The sequence below is a fragment of the Centropristis striata genome, chromosome 8 (assembly GCF_030273125.1).
Source record: "Centropristis striata isolate RG_2023a ecotype Rhode Island chromosome 8, C.striata_1.0, whole genome shotgun sequence".
Classification (NCBI taxonomy): Eukaryota; Metazoa; Chordata; class Actinopteri; order Perciformes; family Serranidae; genus Centropristis; species Centropristis striata.
In genome coordinates this window covers 37,110,622-37,132,400 of record NC_081524.1, presented here as the reverse complement: position 1 = coordinate 37,132,400, position 21,779 = coordinate 37,110,622, and the positions used below count along the sequence as shown (strand labels likewise).

The following is a 21,779-nucleotide window of genomic DNA, read 5'->3' as shown; positions in this document are numbered from 1 at the left end:
TAAGGTGACAAACCAGATGAGACTGATTAAAAAAGCTTTAAAACAGCCTTACTGGCTGCTATGCCAGTCCAATGTTTTCCTTCAGTAATCTAAAATCATACAGTTCATACAAAGAAATCTGGCCTGAATTTAATAGAATTTAAAGTCTACTTTCAATCCATCCTGTCTGACTGATGTTAAAACATGCATGTGGTTTTTTACAGACATGTCAGCAGTGCATGTGTGTGTGACTCAGTGTGTGTTTAACGTCCACAGACTGTTTTCTTTACTAACATAACGGTCTCTGTGTGAATCAGAGTTGATGCTCCATGAGGACGAGCAGCACAGACGCTGGCTAGAAGTTCCTCCGCTTGTCCCAACACAGACACACACCTACGCACACGTCTGCGTTTCCTAAATGACTCTATCTGCATCGGCTGGCTGACTCACCCTGACATCACCCCTCAGGAGTGCTGACTTATCAGTTCATCGGGGGAGAGATCTCAGCTGTGTGTTTGCGTTTTTTGTATCTGGTGCATTCGTCAGCATGGCGCCCCCAAAATGATGAATTCTCTTCACTTCCTCTCCTCCTCTGTCTGATCTCTGCCCCTTTTTTCACCCATCCTGCTTCTCTGTTCCTCCTTTTCTCTTTACCAAGAACATGATGTGTCCGTTTCATTTATTCTAATCTTTTTCTGTCTTCCATCACAAAAATGACATGATCAGCAAAATTCAAAATACAAAAGCTCAATAAACACATTTGACAAAAAAAAAAAAGTATCGATACTAAAGCGTTGTATCCGGATACGATACTCATTTTCAAAAATATCAATACCCCCAGTATACACAGTGTCAGTATACATAAGCATAGAGTTAATAAGTTTACATAAATGTTGGTGACTGATAAGTGTTAATTTCTCAAAATGAAGCAGAGAAAAGTCGACCTGCAACCAAACAGCAACACACATAGCCGAAAATATTGTTCTAATTGTTATTGTTGTATTTATTTATTTTTTGCACTACCTCAGACCTGAAGCTTGTTATCATAGTTGCAGTTTCTTTTTGCACAACTGTTTTTTATTATAAATATTTAACCTGTGGTTCTGTTAATTTTTACTTGTTGCATTTTTCTTGTTAATAAAAATATTTCTGTTAAAATTCAAAATACTGCAGCAGGAGAGCAGATGTGAGTGACGGTGTAATGATGAATACTTTATTGATCACATTAAAACACTGCAATTTTTTGTTGGTAAAATCTTACAGAACATTAAAATGTAAATGTAGTAAATGAGGCATTAGCAAAAAAAAAAAAGCACATTAATCAGGATGTAGGCAGGATGTATAATACTTCAAACTCTATCAATAAACAGATTTTTTTTTTAAAGATAATAACTTGTAAAGATGTGACTTTTGTCTGTAACACTGGAAACTGGCAGAGAAACAAGGCATTTGGACAGCTCCGCATTTTCTTAATACACTTTCTTATTTATAAGCTCATTCTTGCTTTTTGATTTTGAAGCAAATTTTATTAAGGCACTGAGAAATACAGAAGTCCACAATTCCTAATCTTCTTGGTCTTGTCTCAGTCAGTAAACCAAAATCAAGAAATCAAGCTTTTAACATGAAAAAGATGCAATTTCTCTCTTGTTTTATGTGTTCTTCTCTGTTAAAATTGTGTTGTTCTGGGTTTTCAATACAATCTTAATATAGAAGAAGGAATGACTGGCTCCTCTATACACTGAACGATAGATCAAAAGCTTTTTTATGGTGTCTAAATCGTTGGAATGTGTGGATTACATGTCCTATCTTTGGTCCTGACTGCTCTTTAGCTTGCTTTACATTCAAGATAGTCATGACCCAGCCCTGAGCTACATTATTATGTATATCTATTGGGTCTTTATTCAAAAACAATTATTTTCGTGGCTATTAATGTTCAACTTTTTGTAAATTTGGTTTATGTTTTAATTTATCATTATTTAACTAAAATATGTTTTGGGCCATTATCATGCAACTTCTAGTGTTCAATAAATACAAAGAAGTCACTCAATCTCTTTTGTTTTCAAGGACGATTCACAATTAATTTGTAAATTAACAAACTGTCCATTTAATTTTATTTCATTATTATTATTGTTTTATGATTATTATGATTGTGTATTGTTGTTTTATTGTTATTTATTTATTTACTCTCCATTTTTTAATTTTTTTTTAATTTTTTTATATTTAATTTATTCATTAATATGCTTTAATTTATTTTATTTATTATTATTATTATTATTATTATTATTATTATTTATTAATTAATACATTTATTTTATTTTATTTTTTATTAACTCAAGTATTTGTTTTCCTCCGAGATTACTGTTGGTTATGAGAGGGACGGATGGGGTTTTATGACTGTATGTTCGTTGTTGTGTTCATCGTGTATTACTTTTTGGGAAAAAACTCAATAAATAAAGTTTTGAAAAAAAAAAAAAATTGTAAATTAACTTAAGTAATTTAATCTCAACTCTTTTTAAAGACATTTGGAAGGTGGTTGGACTTGACTGTGTGTTTTGCAACCAACCGGTGCAGTTCACAGTGTTCATCCTGTTTCCCTGTTTAACTTGGGGATTCAGCATCCTGTGTGCTAACTGGCTACCTGGGCAGCATGTCCTGTAGGTCTGCAACCACATAAGCAACCACGGCCCACAATGCCGAGCAGAGGTTCATGTCTCGCGGGTCCTGAACGGTCATGGTGTCACCCTCGCTGTGGTGGAACCAAAAGTATCGACTGTCTGCCACATGGAGGCTGGCACCTGGAGGGAAATGGAGATGAAGAGAGATAAAATACAAACTGGTCCATTAACCCTTTATCAGGCAAAGAACTATATTTGGTAACTTCAGGTAATATTTCGAGAAAAAAGTTGCAAATTTGCTAGATTAAAGTGGCAAATCTACAAGAAAAAAGTCGCAGATTTAAGAGATTTAAAGTGGCAAATCTGCGCGAAAAAAGTTGCGGATTTACGAAAAAAAAGTGGGATTTTTTTCTCCCAGATTCACCACTTTAACCCTTAATAGGACACTCATTGAAATACTTGCAAATTCCAAATTTTAACCCTAGAGAATATTGGAGGGTATTACATACAGCCAGAATGTGTAAAACATACGAAAATAATATTTTGAGAAAAATGTTTACGAGATTTAAGTGGCAAATCTACGAGAAAAAAATGCGTAGATTTAAGAGATTTAAAGTGGTAAATCTGCGCGAAAAAAGTTGCGGATTTACGAGAAAAAAGTGGGGAAAAAGCAACTTTTTTCCCCCAGATTCACCACTTTAAATCTCATAAATCTACAAAAAATGTTGCCACTTTAACCTCGTAAACTTTTTCCTCAAAATAATATTTTCGTATGTTTTTTTTTACACATTCTGGCATTATGTAATATCCTCCAATATTCTCTAGGGTTGAAATTTGGAATTTGCAAGTATTTCAATGAGTGCCCTATTAAGGGTTAAAGTGGTGAATCTGGGAGAAAAAAGGTGCTTTTTCCCCACTTTTTTTCTCGTAAATCTGCGACTTTTTTCACGCAGATTTGCCACTTTAAATCTCTTAAATCTGTGACTTTTTATCTTGTAGATTTGCCACTTTAATCTAGTAAATTTGCAACTTTTTTTCTTGAAATATTACCTGAAGTTACCAATTATAGTTCTTTGCCTGATAAAGGGTTAAACATGACATGTTGAAGACCATTTATCGTCATTACATTTTTTTATTTGAAAAGAGGAAGAATGTCTGGTGTAATCTTCCAGGACATTTCTGAAGAAGGGGAACAAGGGTCTAACTCATATACAAGGAGTAGTCAAATTCCTCTTAACTCTAATTTGTCATAGCTTTTGGCACAAAAAAGCCACTAAATACAAAATGTGTGGAAAAAGAATGAAGAAGTCTCAGTTTCGATTGACGTATTTTCACTTCCCATTGCTGTGATATTTTTATTTCAGTCTGCTATCAGCTTGTTCTTTAGTCTGACAGCTCTGCTTTGGTTGTTTAGCCTTTTTATTACTGGACATTCTGGTATGTAGGCTATTTGTGTGCTGTGAGCTTTAGTTTATGAGCCAGACTTAACATTAAATCTACTTATTGCTCATGGAAGTTCTTTGCCTTTAGCCTTTGTCTAAAAAAAACATTGAGTGCATTGGTATTTAATTGGGTTTGCAATTTTTATTTTTTAAAGTTGGACCCATGGTTTAATTAACAAGTTGTTGTTGTTGTTGTTTTTTTTTTTTTTTTTAAATTTAGTTTAATAAATGTATTAGTTCTGTTTAACAACAAATTATTTTTTAGATTTGTTTTTAAGTAGCATAATAATAATGATAATAATAAATCGATAATAAATAAATAAATAAATACAAATAACCATGTGTCTTTTTGTTTATCAAAATTGTGACTTTAATTTGTTCAGGAAATATGGTCAAAACAAGTTAAATGCAATAAAGGACACCCTATTAACGGATTAGAATTGTTAAATGGGTTTAAACTTAGCCGAGTAACAAAAAATAGAAAATTTAACATGTTTAATTGGGTTTGTCTCTTCTACTGCATCAAGTTGCTTCATTTTAAAGTTGTTCATGCCAAATGTGTGACAAATGTTAACTAAAACTCAAAGAAATTTCCACACAGGTTTTAATGTAGCTTTTGTGAAAAGCTAGTAGCTCCTGATAATATGTGCCAGCATGAAAACTTTAATTTCACTCTGGACTGGACAACTGTAAGCAGCCTTTGTAAAACTGGATCTTGTTTTATGGGTTTCATTATTCAATGGGCTACATGATTTTTGTTGACTTTTTTATAGGAAAAAAATGGATAAAAACACATATAGGTTTGGTAATAAGAAAAGTCTGCTATACTGATTATATGTTATTTCTATTTAATTCTTTATTTGGTAGTTATTTTAGTAGTATTTAGTAGAATTATGTCTAAGCAAGGTTCTAGAAGAATCATGAAATTAGAGTAAATCACTTTAACTTATAAACCTTAACTCAAGCTATAAGGACAATCTTAATTTAAAGAGGCTCTAATGAAAACAACCCCACATACTTTTGTAAAATACTTTTTTTTCAAAGGTTTGTGCACCTTTGCGAATACTAAAATTATATTTGATTCAAACTCGGTAGAAAATGAGAAAAGTGACAATAGACTAATCGATATAGGGTTAACCCTTTATCAGGCAAAGAACTATATTTGGTAACTTCAGGTAATATTTTGAGAAAAAAGTTGCAAATTTACTAGATTAAAGTGGCAAATCTACAAGAAAAAAGTTGCAGATTTAAGAGATTTAAAGTGGCAAATCTGCATGAAAACAGTCGCAGATTTACGACGAGAAAAAAGTGGGAAAAAAACAACTTTTTTCTCCCGGATTCACCACTTTAAATCTCATAAATCTACGCATTTTTTTCTTGTAGATTTGCCACTTTAATCTCGTAAACTACGTGGAAACTAGTTGTTATTAGTTCATAGATTTTTTTTTTTTTTTAATCAGTAGTGAGTGGCGTCCTTCTCTGTCATTTTCAGTCGACACGTTGTGGTGACGGTAGCTAAGGGGAACAGCTAAACAAACTTTTGTAATGTCTGTTGAAGAAACAAGTCGACTTTGTAAAAATAATTTGATGGTTAAAGGACTGATAATAAACTCAAACACTTCCTGAACAGACATTGCCATAATACAGACCTGCTGCGTTAACACAGGAGATTAGAAAACATCCCTGAAAGCAAGGTTATTATAGTTAACGAAAACTAACGAAATAACGAAAACTAGAATTGAAAAAACATTTTCATTAACTGAAATAAAAATAAAAACTAGAGTTTTTAAAAAAACGATAACTAACTGAAACTGTATTGCGTGGTTACAAAACTAACTAAAACTAACTAAAATTATAGTGGAAATGTCCTTAGTTTTCGTTTTTGTCAACTTTTTTTCATTCATAATTCAGTGTTTCTATTTGAACATGCAACACATGGTAAATATGTTTACTGAGACTGGGATGTCTACACTAGAACCAAAATTCAAAACAGTTAATAACCTTATTGGGTCTGAGATGGATAAACCAAAGAAAATAAAGGCAAAATTCATTATGACCTCTTTGAATCTCGCACCCAACATATAGCCCATTACAAAAAAACTAAAACTAACACTAAAACTAATAAAAACTAAACTAAAACTAAGCATTTTCAAAAAATAAAAACTAAACTAAAACTAGAAAACTCAAACTAACTGAATTTGAAAACAAAAATTCACAACGAAATAAAAACTAAAACTAATGAAAAATCCAAAACTACTATAACCTTGCCTGAAAGCGGTCGAGCTGTATCACCGTCAAAGTTACACCAAACCCTCAGCTTCCCCACTAGAGCAACTAAATGTTTTAACGGAAGACTGTAACGACATCCACAAAGTCCACTCTGCTCCTCCATCTCCTTCATCTTGTCACTGCTTTAAAACAGGAACATATGTGGTGCCTTTATACACTTAAATGTTAGGATACTATGATTTTCTGTTCCTTGTCTAAAAGTTATACCGCTCTTTCTGTTTACATTGAAATTTCACTTCTACAAAAACCAGACATGGCAGAGAGGATGTTTGAACCACTAAATCTCCAGCAAAACCACAAAGAAAGAAACACACTGTCGGATATTAAGTACAGCATTGGTGTGGGGGCAGTCTGTTCTCACTATCCGGACTTCAGAAAAGCAAAAAATAAACTATATTGTTATGGCTCCATACAGTCTCTCACCATTACTGCTAAACTAGAAGGAAGTTTCAACTGAGAAAGTTTAAGAAATTCCACATCAAGTGAATACCTGCCCCCACTTCCCTATTCTATACTTGATTATGTTCAAAGTTCATAAATAAGGATGTGATTCTGCATACACATGACTTTCTCAAGAAGAAAGAGGGTATTAAAACCCCGACCACAGACATTAGGTTGAGTTGCTTCCCATTTTAAATGTTTGTGCTTATGGCAGACATACATAAAATCATGTAAAGCACATTTTCTTCAGTTGTTCTATAATCGTATCCTACACATTTGCTGCTAGTTGCAGACAAACAGATAAGAAACTGATTCCACTGACCTGGTACTCCTGCCTGCATCCAGGGGGAGATGTCTGTCCCTTCCCCGTGCGTCTCCAGTTTGGTCGTATTAATGGGAGCCAACAGTTTGACCACTTCCGCCATCACCTGTTGATACAGACACAGCTTAGTGCTTCTCGGCTCATCACACAGCCCGTTATACACCTGTACTTATCAAATATGGTTTGACATTATATTAAAAAAGAGAATTCCAAGATGCACTGACGTTTTCCTAATAAATCTTAATTCAGACTACAGACTATGAAGTGGCTAATCCCTTTGTCCTTTTAGCCAAACACATCACAATTAGCACGCACGGAGACGCTTATCCAGCTCTGATATTTATTAAAAGGAACTCCAGTTGACTTTCCCCATCGTCAATACAAAATAAAACATCTTCACTTAATTCGATGGTTTCTAAATGTGTTTACAAATGCTTGAGTGCGGTCGAAAAACTATTCATACTCCGCCTCCTAACCATCCAAAAAAACCCATTCACAAAAATTAAATAGACACCTGGCCGTGGGAGGCGCACCACGACGTCACCATCCTAATACAAAAAAAATAAGTGTCTCCAAGCTCCTCCAGAAATTCCAAACCTCAGAAATAAGTTCTTTACAAATAAAAAATAACATAATTAACTTAAAACAAGTTTACTTATTTTCAAATTATATCTAAGTTTTCAATATGGCTCCAACAGACTATAAGCCCAGTTAAAGCTTCAGTGATGATGTAACTTGATGTTACTGTGCCACATCTCCATAAAAGATGCAGCTGTTCTGTGGTTCTGCATTGGTTCGCTGCGTTTCAGTGCTCAACAGAGGCTTAACTGAGGCAAATGGGACTCATTTAAAATGTTCCATCTAGGCGCAAAGGTCTGAATGTGAAGTGTAAAGAGGAAATACTAATTCACTAAACCTTTTTAGAATCTGTGCTTTGTAGGATTCCGACTGTTAAACCTCTATACTACAGCTGTTTTGATCCTAATTCTGAATCGAAAACGGCCTTTCAATTTAATTCTTTATCCACTTATCCACATTGTCGTGGGCAATTTTAGAGTCATCAATTAAACCGAAGCTGCATGTTTTTGGGCTGTGGGAGGGAGCTGGAGAACCCTGTGAGAACTGGGAGAACTGGGAGCTGACACTGGGAGAACATGCAAACTCCACACAGAAGAGTCGAACCAGCGACTCTCTTGCTGTGAGGCAAGAGTGCTAACCATGAAGCCCATATGGCAGTTATATATATCTATTGATATGAAGGATCATAAGAAATTGTTAGCAACAAAACATTGTTCCGTTCATCTTTACGAAACAAGACTCAATAGTGACACAATGGCATAGCCTATAAAAAGAAGTCTATATAAAAATGGACCTGAATCGTTAAAATCCAAATTCTCGTCCAATCATGGATTTGGAGAATCGTGACACCTTCTAATAAATACTGATAATTATGTCAGTGTTGTGTTGTCAATCCTACCTTTCGTGCTGCGTCACTGCCACTAAACTGCAGAGCAACTGGGGTAAATGTCCCCAGATCAGACTCCATGACCAGGTCAAAGTTGGACATGTTCCCCTGGGTGAGGAGGGAAAGTAGAAAGGTGAAAGACAGAGAGCTTAAGAGAGAGCATGGACAAATAAAAAACAACCTAAGTGTAACCCTGCTGTTACAATGTGTTTACTATTCTGTACTTCAGTTACCTTGTGTAAATTATAGTACTGCTGCGCTCCGACTCCACCCTGCTCCTCAGCCGTCCACAGAACTGTTCGCAGGGTTCTCCTCGGACGCAAACCTGAAAACAGATAAAGTCTTAAATGATCACAGAGAAACAAGGATACAACTAGAATACGTAAATTTCACCAGAGATTTATGTATATTCCAAATATGAGGCGTTTTTGAATATGATAAAGCCCCCAAAAAGGCGATTTACTTTTGGGAATAAGAATAAGAAGAAGAAGAAAAAACCGACCAATTTCAATAGGGTCCTCGCACCGTTAGTGCTCGGTCCCTAAATATATACAGAAAGAATCAGTAACAGCTCCAAGTAACACATCTGTCCCATATACTGATGAAAATGTTGCAACTTTCCTTTAGGCAAGGCAAGGCAAGTTTATTTGTATAGCACAAGTCAACACAAGGTAATTCAAAGTGCTTTACATACACATTAAAAACAGCAAGACACAATTGAAAACAATAAAAACAGTCAATTAAAACAGGGAAATAGAAATAAAAATATAAATAGGATAAAATAAGATACAGCAGGATAAAAAAAGAGATAAAATAATAAAAAGCACAAGTCAGAACTTGTATTATAACTTATTATTATAAATCTTTTCATCTCTGGACATTGTACTCTTTGTCTCTTTGTCACACTATAGGCTCATTCAGTTGCATTCTTTGGTCCATAACAATACTGAGCTGTATATCCGAGCCTGTTTCCTAATTATGTGTCTTCTTGTTCCTCTACAAACAGTTGGAGGAAATTACTGTTTACAGTCAGAGGAATTGTTTTGTGATTTGTCCCTAAGTTTGGAACGTGATGCTCTGTTCCCCAAATATAGAAATGTTTGTATTACATCCTTTTTTGTGGAGCTTTATTACACCGTTAAGAGTTGTACTCTTTTGGTATGGTCATTTGTTTGATGGCCTCAGCAGAGCAAATAAGTTGCATAAAGCTAAATAATAAAGTAAATGATTTACTTGACTGTCGGTTTATGACCTTGTGTTGTTTGCTGCTGTCTGTAAAAACCTTTTATCCATTTCTACAGCATGTAAATGTTTCTGTCTGACCCGTGCAGCATCATGCACTGTATACTATGTGTGTCTATATTACCTAAATCCTTGATGAGTGACAGGGCTTCCCAGGAAATCATGGCTCCACCTCCATCATCCATGGCGCCTTGGCCCACATCCCAACTGTCCAAGTGGCCGCTCAGTAAAACGACCTAAAAGATTGGACAGATAAAAAGAGACTGAAAACTTAAAGTGGGAGAGAATAGGATCAGTTAATGCTCTCTGAGCCATATTGTGTCTACATTTTTTTAAAGCACAAACAAATTTGACTCTAAGTATTTATAATAAAAATGTTTTTGGTCACGCTTTATATTAAGGTCCTTGTAATAAACATTAATTAACAAGTAATAAGGCCCTTGTAAGTCCTTACAAGACGCTTATTAACATTATTGTGTGTTTATAAGCTTATATAAGTGTTAATAAGAAACAAAACGACCCAAAAAAGTAAACAAAATGACCAAAAAAGACACAAAATGACCAGAAAAAACACAAAATGACCAAAAAAGACACAAAATGACCAAAAAAAGACACAAATTGACCAAAAAAAGACACAAAATGACCCAAAAAAGAAACAAAATTACCAAAAAAAGGAAACAAAATTACAAAAAAGGCACAAATTGACCACAAAATGATAAAAAAAAGACACAAAATGACCCAAAAAAGAAACAAAATTACCAAAAAAAGGAAACAAAATCACCAAAAAAGACACAAATTGACCACAAAATTATTGTGTGTTTATAATCTTATATAAGTGTTAATAATGGCATTACAAACACCCATGACCCACCCATTATGTCTTTGCCATGCCTTTATTAATCTTATTTTGTTTGCTTATTGATATTAAAATATACTTTATTGCTCATCTATTATAAGTTAACTATAAGTTAACTATGCTTTTTGCAACTACCGGATCTAAAGCGAGAACAATGCCTTATTACTTGTTCATTAATGGTTATTAAGGACCTTATTATAAAGCGTTACCAAAAAACTTTATAACCAGCATGTAGCATTTTTTTTTCAGAAAAAACAAAGATAAAAAATATAAAGTTCAACGTCTGGATTTGGATTGTTTATCTTTATTATACACTTTACAAGCAGAAATCCAGAAATACTTGGAGCAGTGTTGCTAGCCATTACTGACTTTAAAGTTTGTTTCATTCGCAGAAGAAGAAAATCAAATCCTAGCTGACAATGCTAAAAATGCATTTTTAAGGACAATTATGAGTAAAAGTATTTTAACAAATGCAGAAGTTGATATTAAAATATACTTTATTGCTCATCTATTATAAGTTACCTATGCTTTTTGCAACTACCCGATCTAAAGCGAGAACAATGCCTTATTACTTGTTAATTAATGGTTATTAAGGACCTTATTATAAAGCGTTACCATGTTTTTTATCAGCAAGGACAGACAAACAGATAAACAATGAGTTCAGACTGATGTCCTTTAATTCCAGGAATGTTAAGGGGTGGGATTCCCGTCAGTGTGATGATCCTGACCTGATGTTCCAGGTTACGAAACATTTTCTGATCTGAGCAAGTCCAGTCTGGACAATGACCCGCAGGCCAAACATTCCGTTACAACAAGAGTAAATTTTTCTCCTCTTATAAAGCAGAAACATCAGTCCAGACCGAAATATCTCAACTATTGATGGATTGCCATGAAAATGTGTGCCCAGAGGATGAATCCTCAGCTTATTCCACTATCATTTTCATTAAAAATGTGCAGTATAATTATGATCTTCAACATCATGCAGATATTATCAATCAGCTCAAATCACAACTGTATCCAAATACAGCCTCAAAGCACAACTTGCCTGGCCTTAGACTTCTCTGCTTAATGCTGCCAGCAGTACACCTAAAAAATGAATAGTATTAACATTTTTGAAAGTGTATTTATACACACTGACATTCTTTCAGCATGCAGTAGCAATATATCAGCTGGGAATATAAGTACCGAGGCACACAGACGCAGGACTTTGTGCAAGATCCATGAATCACTGAAGTGCTTTCGTCAGAAATGTTTACCTCTTAAAACATGTACATGTTATGGTTTATCCAAGGTTGCAGCATGCATCGGGGATTTTACAATCCAATTTGAGTTGGAATTTGCCCATAAACATACTGATCAAAGAATTCAGCCCAGCTGTGCAACATTAAAATAACAGGACAGTTAAATGTATAAAAAACAAGCGTGGATTATTTTTCTGTTCTACTGCAGATCTTACCCTGTTTAACCTCAGAAAGACAGTGAGAAGGGACTCCCTGTCAGTCTACATTATAGATGCTTTTTACAATTTACTGACAGATGAAACAAGTAAATATTTTGTAGTTACCTAGTTTAAATCAAAACAGATCAACGAAGTATGAACAAGATGTTTAGATGTGGTTCGGTGACATGCAGTTTATTATTTGTTTTGTTACCCAATACTCACTGATATTTATGATCATTAAGCATTTCAAACACTGTCAAGCAACATGATGTGTTTTATCCGTAACTATAAACAGAAAGCCTACACAGGAGGACATTTAGAAAAAAAAAAAAAAAAGAGTTTCACCAAAAAAAGATGGAAGATGTGGAAGTTGAGTGGGTGGAAAAAAGTCTCAACTCATCACTTTCAGATGACTCTGACTGGCTCTGAAAGGCTAAACTGTGGAAATGACTCACTAAACCTCAAATGTACATCTTTCTATGAATGTGGGCGCACGCACACACACACACACACGTACACACACACACACACCAACCACAACTGCTGTTCCTGCCAGCTGGAGCACAAAGTCCCAGAGCCAGAAAATGATGTCAACCATGCCATGTGTTTCATTTCCCTTTTCTATAATGAGCGACCAAACGTTGGTTCCCAGATCAGAATAGCAACAGTTTGCATCAGTGATGTTCCTCTAATCCAAGTCAACTGACCAATTTTTCTTCTAGTTCCACTTTTTCCCACAAATTAAACCAAAGACACTGCTGGTGGTAAAGAAAAACAGAGTTAGTTTGAACACATAATGTGACACCAATTAAGTTTGTGTTCGTTGCAAGCAATCAAAGTCAGGAATCTTGTGTTTGGCCAACTTGGACTTTGGACTATAATGTTAACCCCTTAACGCCTGAATTTATATAGCTGTATATAAAAAAATGTTTTATGTGTGTTTTTGCCTTTAAGTAGATGGTAAATAATGTTGAGATTATTAATTTCACTTTTGCACAAAAAATAAATAGAAATTTTGGTATGTTGCAAATTTGCAACAACAGGCATAATGGTCAATAATAGGATAACAATAACACAGTAATATAACAGTGAAAAAACAATGTTTTATTTATTCACCCTCGTTTATTTATATAAACCTGCAACAGCAGGTATTCAACCGGCATTGGGGGAATGCAGACGCTATCTCGGCTGGTTGACTGAGTCAAACGGTTTGTCGCATATTTGCGACAGCAGGCGTTAAGGGGTTAAGTTGTGATGTATTTGCAGGCTCAAGAGGCTGTGAGGGAGTTAAGGTTAACACACATACAGTTACTGGTCACACTCGTGGGAAATTCCCAGTGCAAACCATCTAACTTCATCAACCAAAATGATATTGTCAGATGATCTACAGACGCCTCTGTCACAAATGCATTATCTAACCTTCCTGAACAACAATAACAACACCCATGCTCCAGGCAACATTTGTCTAAATACAGTAAACACCATGATTCACATGACACAGAGACGTTTTCACACAGGCTCCAAGTGCATGATACATGGAAACGGAAAACATTCATTCTGTTTGTTCAGTCTGACAAGAAGCTTCCCACCCGTTTTCTTGCTGTACTTCAGTTTGGTTCACACAAGTTTCATCTTAACAAATCAATGCAGCTAAAATGTTCATACTCTGCTCAGCTATTCAGCTGGGGCTCTCTCTTTGGATTGGAAATCTATCCTGCTTCTTGAGCTCTTTTATTCAGATGGATGCAACAGCTATGAGTCGTCAGTAAGAGACTTCCAGAATTTTTTTTTCCAGATTAGCCTAAGTAGTCTTAGCTGTGTACCCACATCTGCGTACCCACATTGGACCACGTTTGCCTCGGTGCTGAGCATGCCACATCTGATATCCTGAACCCACTGGACCGTTTCAGCTCTGTCCACTTAATGACAGAAGCATTAGTGGGATTTTTTCTTCATCATACTGCCTCCTCTGCAAACAGAGTGGCATACATTTGGAGATCTGTGCAGCAGCACTTTATCCGTTAATCAGGTTCTACCTGCTGGACGTGTCACTGCATAGTTGTAGGTTGGGTTAGGTTAGATTTTTGCTTTGTACAGTGATAGGCTTCTTACTTGGCATATTGCCATCTTATTCTATGATGAAGAGGTCTGATAGTCAGAAGAAGTGGTTATTAGTTTTACATAGTTGTCTATGTGTTTTTGCATTGTGACAGACTAGCTTCCCCTTTTGTACAAATGCATGCTAGAATCAAATCCTTATCCTACTTGTAGGTAAATATCCCTGCAAAGCAACACTGTGAATCCCCTTTTTACTCAAATGTTTCATACACAGTAAACAGTGTTGCAGTACAGGAAAATCCACCCAAAAGTAGATTAAAATCATCATTTTGTGTAGTTACATTAACATGTGTTCACAAATCACATCTCTGTTTGTACCATATAAGGATTTTTGCAGGCCCATAATTTTAGTTGAGTTGTTTAGTCTCACCAATAGAAAATGCTGTGAACTGTGAAAAATGCAGGAATGCCTGTCTTGTTATAATTTATTAAACTACTTGCATGCAGTCAGCATTTAAGGATTTGTGAAAATAGTAAGCCAAGACAGATATATCTTGGGAATTAAGAAAAGCTGAAAACTTCTAATCACAAGGGGAAAAAATACTTTCTCTTTTTCAAAATACATCCAAAAAACAGATCAATAGTTTGTTCAGACAATGCTGTCTTTCCATGGGAATTTAATTCATATTAAGGAAAGTGAAATTCGTCAGAATTTCCTCTGCACTTCTTTGAAAAGATTTGATCACACACACACACCCAAAAATTAAGGCCAGACTAAACAGCTGTGAGAATATCTTGATTCAGCAAAAAGGGGTAACACTATGCTTTCCCCATCCCACCAAACTGAGGAAAAGAGAGAGAAAGACTAATTATTAAGAGAAAAGAACATAATTACAGAGTCTCTCTTGGGACATCTGTTCCCAATACAATTAATTTGAAGGCCCACCAAAATAGATCTGCACCAACACTAAAAGACTGGAAAAGAGAGATTGTTGTATGACAAGACACACGTATAACCAAATCAGACCGGCAGGTGTCTGTGATGTGTGCACTGCAAAAAAAGCCAACTTGTATTTTTTGCCTAAAACAGTGATTTAAGTTGGTAAAACTTGGAAATATAAATTATTGACATTTAGGGCAATAATGTAAGTTAGCACAACAAAGGAAGCCAGTTGTCTGCTCAAAAACAAGTTTGTGAATTGTTGTTACTTATATCTTTAAGTTGGGGTTCAAAACAAGGGACAATAGTTCTGCTAACTCTTATTTCTTTGTTTTGAAATGCGGGAAAGCGGTGAAAGTCGGTCAATAGCGAAAGCTAGCGGCTAACTGATGCTAGCGGCTAACTGATACTAGCGACTAACTGATACTAGCGGCTAACTGATGCTAGCGGCTAACTGATGCTAGCGGCACTGCTTGTTACAGCTACAAGAGTAGCCATTAGCGTATCAATGCTAACTCAAAATTGTGGTCGCAACATTAGCTGACATTTCATAGCGGCGTTACAATTGTGCCAGTTCAGCACATTGCAGAAATTAGCAGAAGTAAGGATTAAAAGTTATTACAATGTAAAATTATAAATTCAAAAATCTGAAGAGCTCTCAGAGCTGAGCAAACTCAAAAACAAAACTTAAAATATTTAGTTTAATTGTCCAACTTAAAATTTTTTTTTTTTTTTTAAAGATATTTTTTTGGCCATTTTTGGGCTTTATTGATAGGACAGGGTGAAGGGGGAGACAGAGTGGAAGACATTCGGGAAAGGGCTCCGAGTTGGATTCGAACCCGGGCCACCCGCTTACGAGGACAATGCTTCTATAGTACACGCTCTACCAGGTGTGCCACTGGGAACGCCCCAACTTAAAATTTTATCGAAGTTTGTTGCCTTGAAATTTTGAGTTCACCCAACTTTTCTTTTTGTGCAGTGTGTGTGAGGTCTACCTGCTCAGGGTGCTGCCAGCCTCTGATCTCAGCCACGGTGTTGAAGGAGTCAGCATCCGGCAGCGTCTTGGCTCCCATTGTGAGTCTGACAACAATTTTCTGCCCTCTCTCTGCCATACGCCACATCAGCTCAGCATCCTCCATGGTGATACAGGCTGATGGGATGCGTTTCACTCCGTCTTGGTAGTCTTGCCAACCTGTGTGAGGACTAGAGAGGGAGGGACAAGGCCTCATTAGACCTGAGAGACATTTTCATACATTTTATGGCTGGCTGGAGGGACGGATCGATACCTGTTTATAGAGAATGGAGTAACAGATCGAATGAGTGTGGCCACGGCTCCCACTTTGGCTGCCTCAGAGGCGCCATAAGCACGGTAAGCCACCGTCTCCCCATAGCTGACAAAAGGCTGGTTAAAGACCACAATCTTCCCTGTGGCCTCGCTGGCTCGACGTTTCAGTTCCTCAAAAGACTGAACCACCAACACCTCTGCCTCGATACCTGGAGAGATAAGAGAGAAACATGAAGGAGTAAAAAGGAGGTGGATAAGAGGCTTTAACCCTTTGATGCACAACGTGGGTCTAAAGTGACCCGACAGTTTTTATGTTCTATATCTTTGCAATAATTCATCATTCAGTATTCCAGGTTTTCCTCATTTAGTTTATTTTTGATCATCATACATCCTAATTTTTATGTTTTCCTTTATTAATTTTTGAATAAAATCCCTTTTTCTGTCACTACTCTTCTAATACACAACATGGGTGAAAAATGTGCCATATTCATTTTTTAGCTCAGTAGCTTGTTAAGCTAACTTCTTGGCTAAGTATTTAGCTAAGTAGCTTGCTAAGCTAACTACTTAGCTAACTTCTTGGCTAAGTAGTTAGCTTAGCAAGCTACTTAGCCAAGTAGTTAGCTATGTAATAATACAAAACTTTTTTTCTTCATAAATTATGAGAAGCAAAATGAAAATAATGATCTGTTGTTATCAAAAACAAGATATGTAAAAAAAAATTACAATATTCAATCATAAAATAAGTTTATATCAAAAGATAGAGCACAGAAACACACAGCAAGCAATAAATAACACTGGAAATGAACGTGGGTCATTTTTGACCCATGTTGTGCATCAAAGGGTTAAAATTAAAAAATATAAATATTATCTTGCTTACCCTCAGGTGGTGTCCCTACGCTGCTGCCCAGTCCCAGCATGGCCAGACTTTTGGCCCTGGGCGCAATCATTTCTGCACTCTCCTTTCCTCTTACCCAATGTGGGATTTTGACTGGCTCTGGAGAAGAAAAGTGTTAAAGGGGACAAAAAAAACAAAGTTACTGTTACACTCAGCCGAGGGGGAAGACAATGCTGTCAGATAAATTCATTCTCATCGCACACTTCTCACATCCAAGCAACACAGATAGCACGGTATACTCACCTAAATGTACAACCAGCCCATCCAGTGTCAGAGCCTTGTACATGTAATTTATGGCCATCTCCAGGTTCTGTGAGCCGCTGACACGGTTCCCGATGGTGTCGGTGAAGTCGGCCAGCCGTCTGTAAGAGCGGTTCTGCGCAGCTCCAAAAAGAGCCAGGTCAATAATCTGTTTGGCCACATCAGCATAGCCTGCTACCTCTGCAGCTGTGTCTGAGACTGGGATCACACAGAAAAACACAATAAAATGAACTCAGGTTTTATATTAAAGTTACATGTTTGTCAAAAATAACTGTTAACCTTTCAAAAAGGTTTTTTTTTTAAGTTAATACATTATCTTTATCATTTGAATAGATACAGTAACTGAGGAGGTAGATATACAGTCATGGGGTGGCTGTGGCTGAGTTGGGAGAGGGGTCGCCCATTGATCGGAAGGTTGGTGGTTCGATCCCCGACCATGACAGCCTACATGTCAAAGTATCCTTGGGCGAGAAACTGAAGCGTTCATCAGTGTGTGAATGACCTGCCAATGGTGGCAGGTTGCACCAATGTGCCTTGGTAGCCTTTACCAGCATGAATGTGTGTGTGAATGAGGGCAGTCTGTAGTGTTTTTTTTAATAAAAGCATTATATAAGGGCAGTCCATTTACCATGACACCATGTTATAGAGCAGGGGTGTCAAACTCAAATACACAATGGGCCAAAATTTAAAACTTGAATAAAATCGCGGGCCAACATTGAACAAATAAACCTTTTAATATGTACCAAACATGTTTTGCTTTAACATTAAATATGGAACCAGCAACGCTTATAAACATACAATATATAACTAAATAGTGCAGACATGCAAAATCAAATTTCAAATAAAAAACACATAAATGTCATTAATTTACAATAATAATATAATAATTTGGTATTGCCTCGTGGCCAGAGTTTGACACCCCTGTTATAGAGTTTTATTTTCACATTTAAACAGATCTTTCCAGAAATTACATACAGAATAACGACTGACTACACTTCACATTAAGCTGTAATAAATGTTCTGGTATGTGGCTGTTATCTAACATATTCCAAAACAGAGAAGCGAGAGTCACAGGGAAGGGATTTAGCATTTATGTTTATATTGGGTTCCAGGTTTACTGAAAGGACTGTAGATATGGAGTAGTCACAAGGTCAAACGGCGTCATATCAACACATGTCCAGTAAAATCTGGTCTGCAGCAACTGAAAGGCTCAATGGCAGACAATCATCCACAACTTGGTCCTGTCAGGCTGAGAACACCCGATGAGCCCTGAGCAGCAGCCATTGCTATATTTACACCATCGTCTTCTGTAACGTTGCAACATTGCAGCTCCAGTTACACAATGCATGTATTGTAACACAATTGTTTGACGCCATTTTACCATGAGACTTCTCCCCCATTTTTACACTCATGGCCTCCTGATTTTTCCAATATTATTAAGCCTGATTACACACATAGTCCACTCACATAGGCGTTTTCACTTGTGTAATGTAAGCCTATATGGGTGTGAACAAACTGCACTTGATTAACAGCTCACTCTCCTATTAGCTCTGTTGCACCTGTTAGGGCGGGACGGTTTATATTGTTAGTAGTTCAAAGAGTTGATTATAGATCTAATAGGGCAGACAAATTAAAAACAACTGTGCGGGTGTGCATAGCCTTTAAGAAAATCAACTTAAGACTTAAAAGATATTGATGGTAACCCTGATTTCCATACAAATACACCAAGCAGCCACAGCTTTAGAACCACTAAGAGTTGAAGTTAATAACACTGGTTGTATCGTTGTAAAGGTATCTGTCAATATGCAGCAAAAGAACAGTCAGTTTTCAAGTTGATGTGTTTTCACATCGTACAAAAAATTAAATAAATATATTTCTTTACACTTATAAAATCACAAATATCACATAAATATCACATTAAATAATTTTCTTCCACTTAGACGTTAGTAGAAAAAAAAATACAGTTACAGTAGTAATCAATATAAAGTCCTACGTCTGATAATTCACATTCACCATTATGTAAAATGTCACTCTATAATATGTGGAGGTCTCTATTTAGTACGTGTTGCATTCACTGTGTTTTCATTGTCCTTTTTTTCATCTTGATTACTTTTATCCTCTTCAGGAAGAATGGTAACAATAGGATCTTTTTTGAGGAACTTTTGACTTTGGATTGTGATGGATAGGTGATTGGATCAGAGCACCTTTAGAACGATGGGTCTTGTGGGGTGTTAGTACACAGAAAAGCTGCTGTAGCACAAATTAATGAACAACTTCATGCTGGCTAGTGCATTGCAACTTGTGGCAAATGGTGCAGCGCAGCCACAGAATAGTTAGAGTGCTTGTTTGCTACCCACTGCTGACAATGTCTACAATGGGCACGAGAGCATCAGGACTAGACCCAGGAGCAATGAAAGAAATGGGGCTGGTCTGATTAATACTGCTTTCATTTAAATCATGTGTATGATCAGGTGCCTGTACATTGTTTACCTGAAGAATAGATGCCATCAGGAAGCACTATGGAAAGAGGGCAAGCTTCTCCTGGCATACATATAGGACTTAAAGGATCTGCTGCTAACAACTTGGTGCCAGATAACACACAAGTGGGACCTACACATTATAAGGCGAGTAATGTTGTGGGTCGATCGGTGTATATACATACCTTTCCTTGCAGTGTGACTGGAAACAGGCCTGGCTGAAGCTGTTGACCTTATGGAGCCAGCAGAGTGAGGGTGACAGTCACACGGAGAGGACCGCATGAAGAAAAACAACAAGAGTGACAGTAGGACAGGCTGATCCATCTGGAGAGGGAAACACATGCATGTGATTAATAGCTTCTTAATTAATGTCTAACAGGGAAATTCCCTGTAGCCAGCAGCACATCACTGATCCAACAAGTTCATACTGACAACAACGGTTACTATTGTATCACTAATCTGCTAGTTTTATATGGGTTACTCAATCAAATTATGCTTTTTGAAGTAGATTTAAAACTCTAGATCAGTATGACCAATTCATACCAACCAACCAGCCCAGAGAGTTGGCTCCAAATTATAAGATTTAATATCCTACTGTAGCATAAGTACAATACTATTAGTTTTGGACTCGATTATGAGAACAGCCAATGTTTACGTTAATGTTACAGCTTTATCATCAATGAAGACCTGGCAACTTAACACTACACCAAGACCAAAGTAACAGAGTTACGTATTATCGAAGTTCACCAGGTTCCATATGTTCAGAGAAGAAGACTCAGATGAAGAGAAACGATACGGAAGTAAAACTTGACTTGAAACCTTCATTAAATATCATAAACACGAACCCTTCAGGCCCAGTTAGTGTCTTTGTGATCGCTGACGTTACAAGACTTTATACAGTTTAGAGATGGAGAGAAACTCCCACAGACGACAAGAAAACCGGAATACAAACACAGTTTCCGTGCTCGTGATGTCATCGAGCGTGCCTAACGAGAGTAAACATCAACTTCCGGTCCGACATTTTTCACAATAAAAGTGCCATGTGTACAATTTGTCGTATATATGATATCGTCACACTGTTAAAATAATCGCCTAAGTCATTTTTTTTGTCAAAATTGTTGTTGTTTTTTACCTAAATCATCTCCTCATGACGGCGGCCACCTATGGTAAAATCGCCTTACATCCTCAGTTAATCAGATCATATGATTTTACCCCTTTAAGATAATGGCCTATGTCAAGTGTGTGACTTAAGCGGATTTATTATGCCTAAGTCAAAATAAAATGTGACTTAGGCAATTTTTTGAACATGCCTTTGTGACTTAAGCAAGATATGGTAACACTTTATTTTGAAGGTGTCTACATAAGAGTCACATGAGCGTGTCATAAACATGACATGGGATGTGTCATGAACATTAATGACACTTTGAAGTAACATTAATGCTCATGAAACTTGTCATGTCATGTTTCTGGCAGGCTTGTGTGACTCTTATGTAGACACCTTCAAAATAAAGTTACCATATCTTGCTTAAGTCACAAAGGCATGTTCAAAAAATGGCCTAAGTCATTTATTTCTCTTAAGTTACATAATTTACACACAGTGTTATTACTATGCCAATAGCCATCCTTTGTTACATCCTTTTTGAGTGAAATGATCAATAAATGTCATATGTTACACTTTTGGTGAAGTTTTTTGTGTTTCCTGCAAAACTTGAAAAAATGAGTTAGGCCATTATTTTTACAGTGTGACAATATATTATATACTTTCCACAAC

The 21,779-nt window shown here is 36.4% G+C and overlaps 1 protein-coding gene across 1 annotated transcript; it reads right to left on the bottom strand.

Annotated features, from left to right (window-relative positions):
• Positions 1-1,772: 1,772 nt before the first annotated feature.
• LOC131976926 (carboxypeptidase Q-like) lies at positions 1,773-20,504 on the bottom strand. Its single transcript, XM_059340146.1, has 10 exons — positions 20,194-20,504; positions 17,514-17,729; positions 17,253-17,369; positions 16,377-16,584; positions 16,086-16,293; positions 9,920-10,031; positions 8,787-8,878; positions 8,566-8,661; positions 7,089-7,194; positions 1,773-2,774 (listed from the first exon to the last, which is right to left on the bottom strand). The coding sequence occupies exons 1-10, from the start codon at positions 20,348-20,350 to the stop codon at positions 2,614-2,616; spliced, it is 1,473 nt and encodes a 490-aa protein (XP_059196129.1). The 5' UTR covers positions 20,351-20,504; the 3' UTR covers positions 1,773-2,613.
• Positions 20,505-21,779: the final 1,275 nt, after the last annotated feature.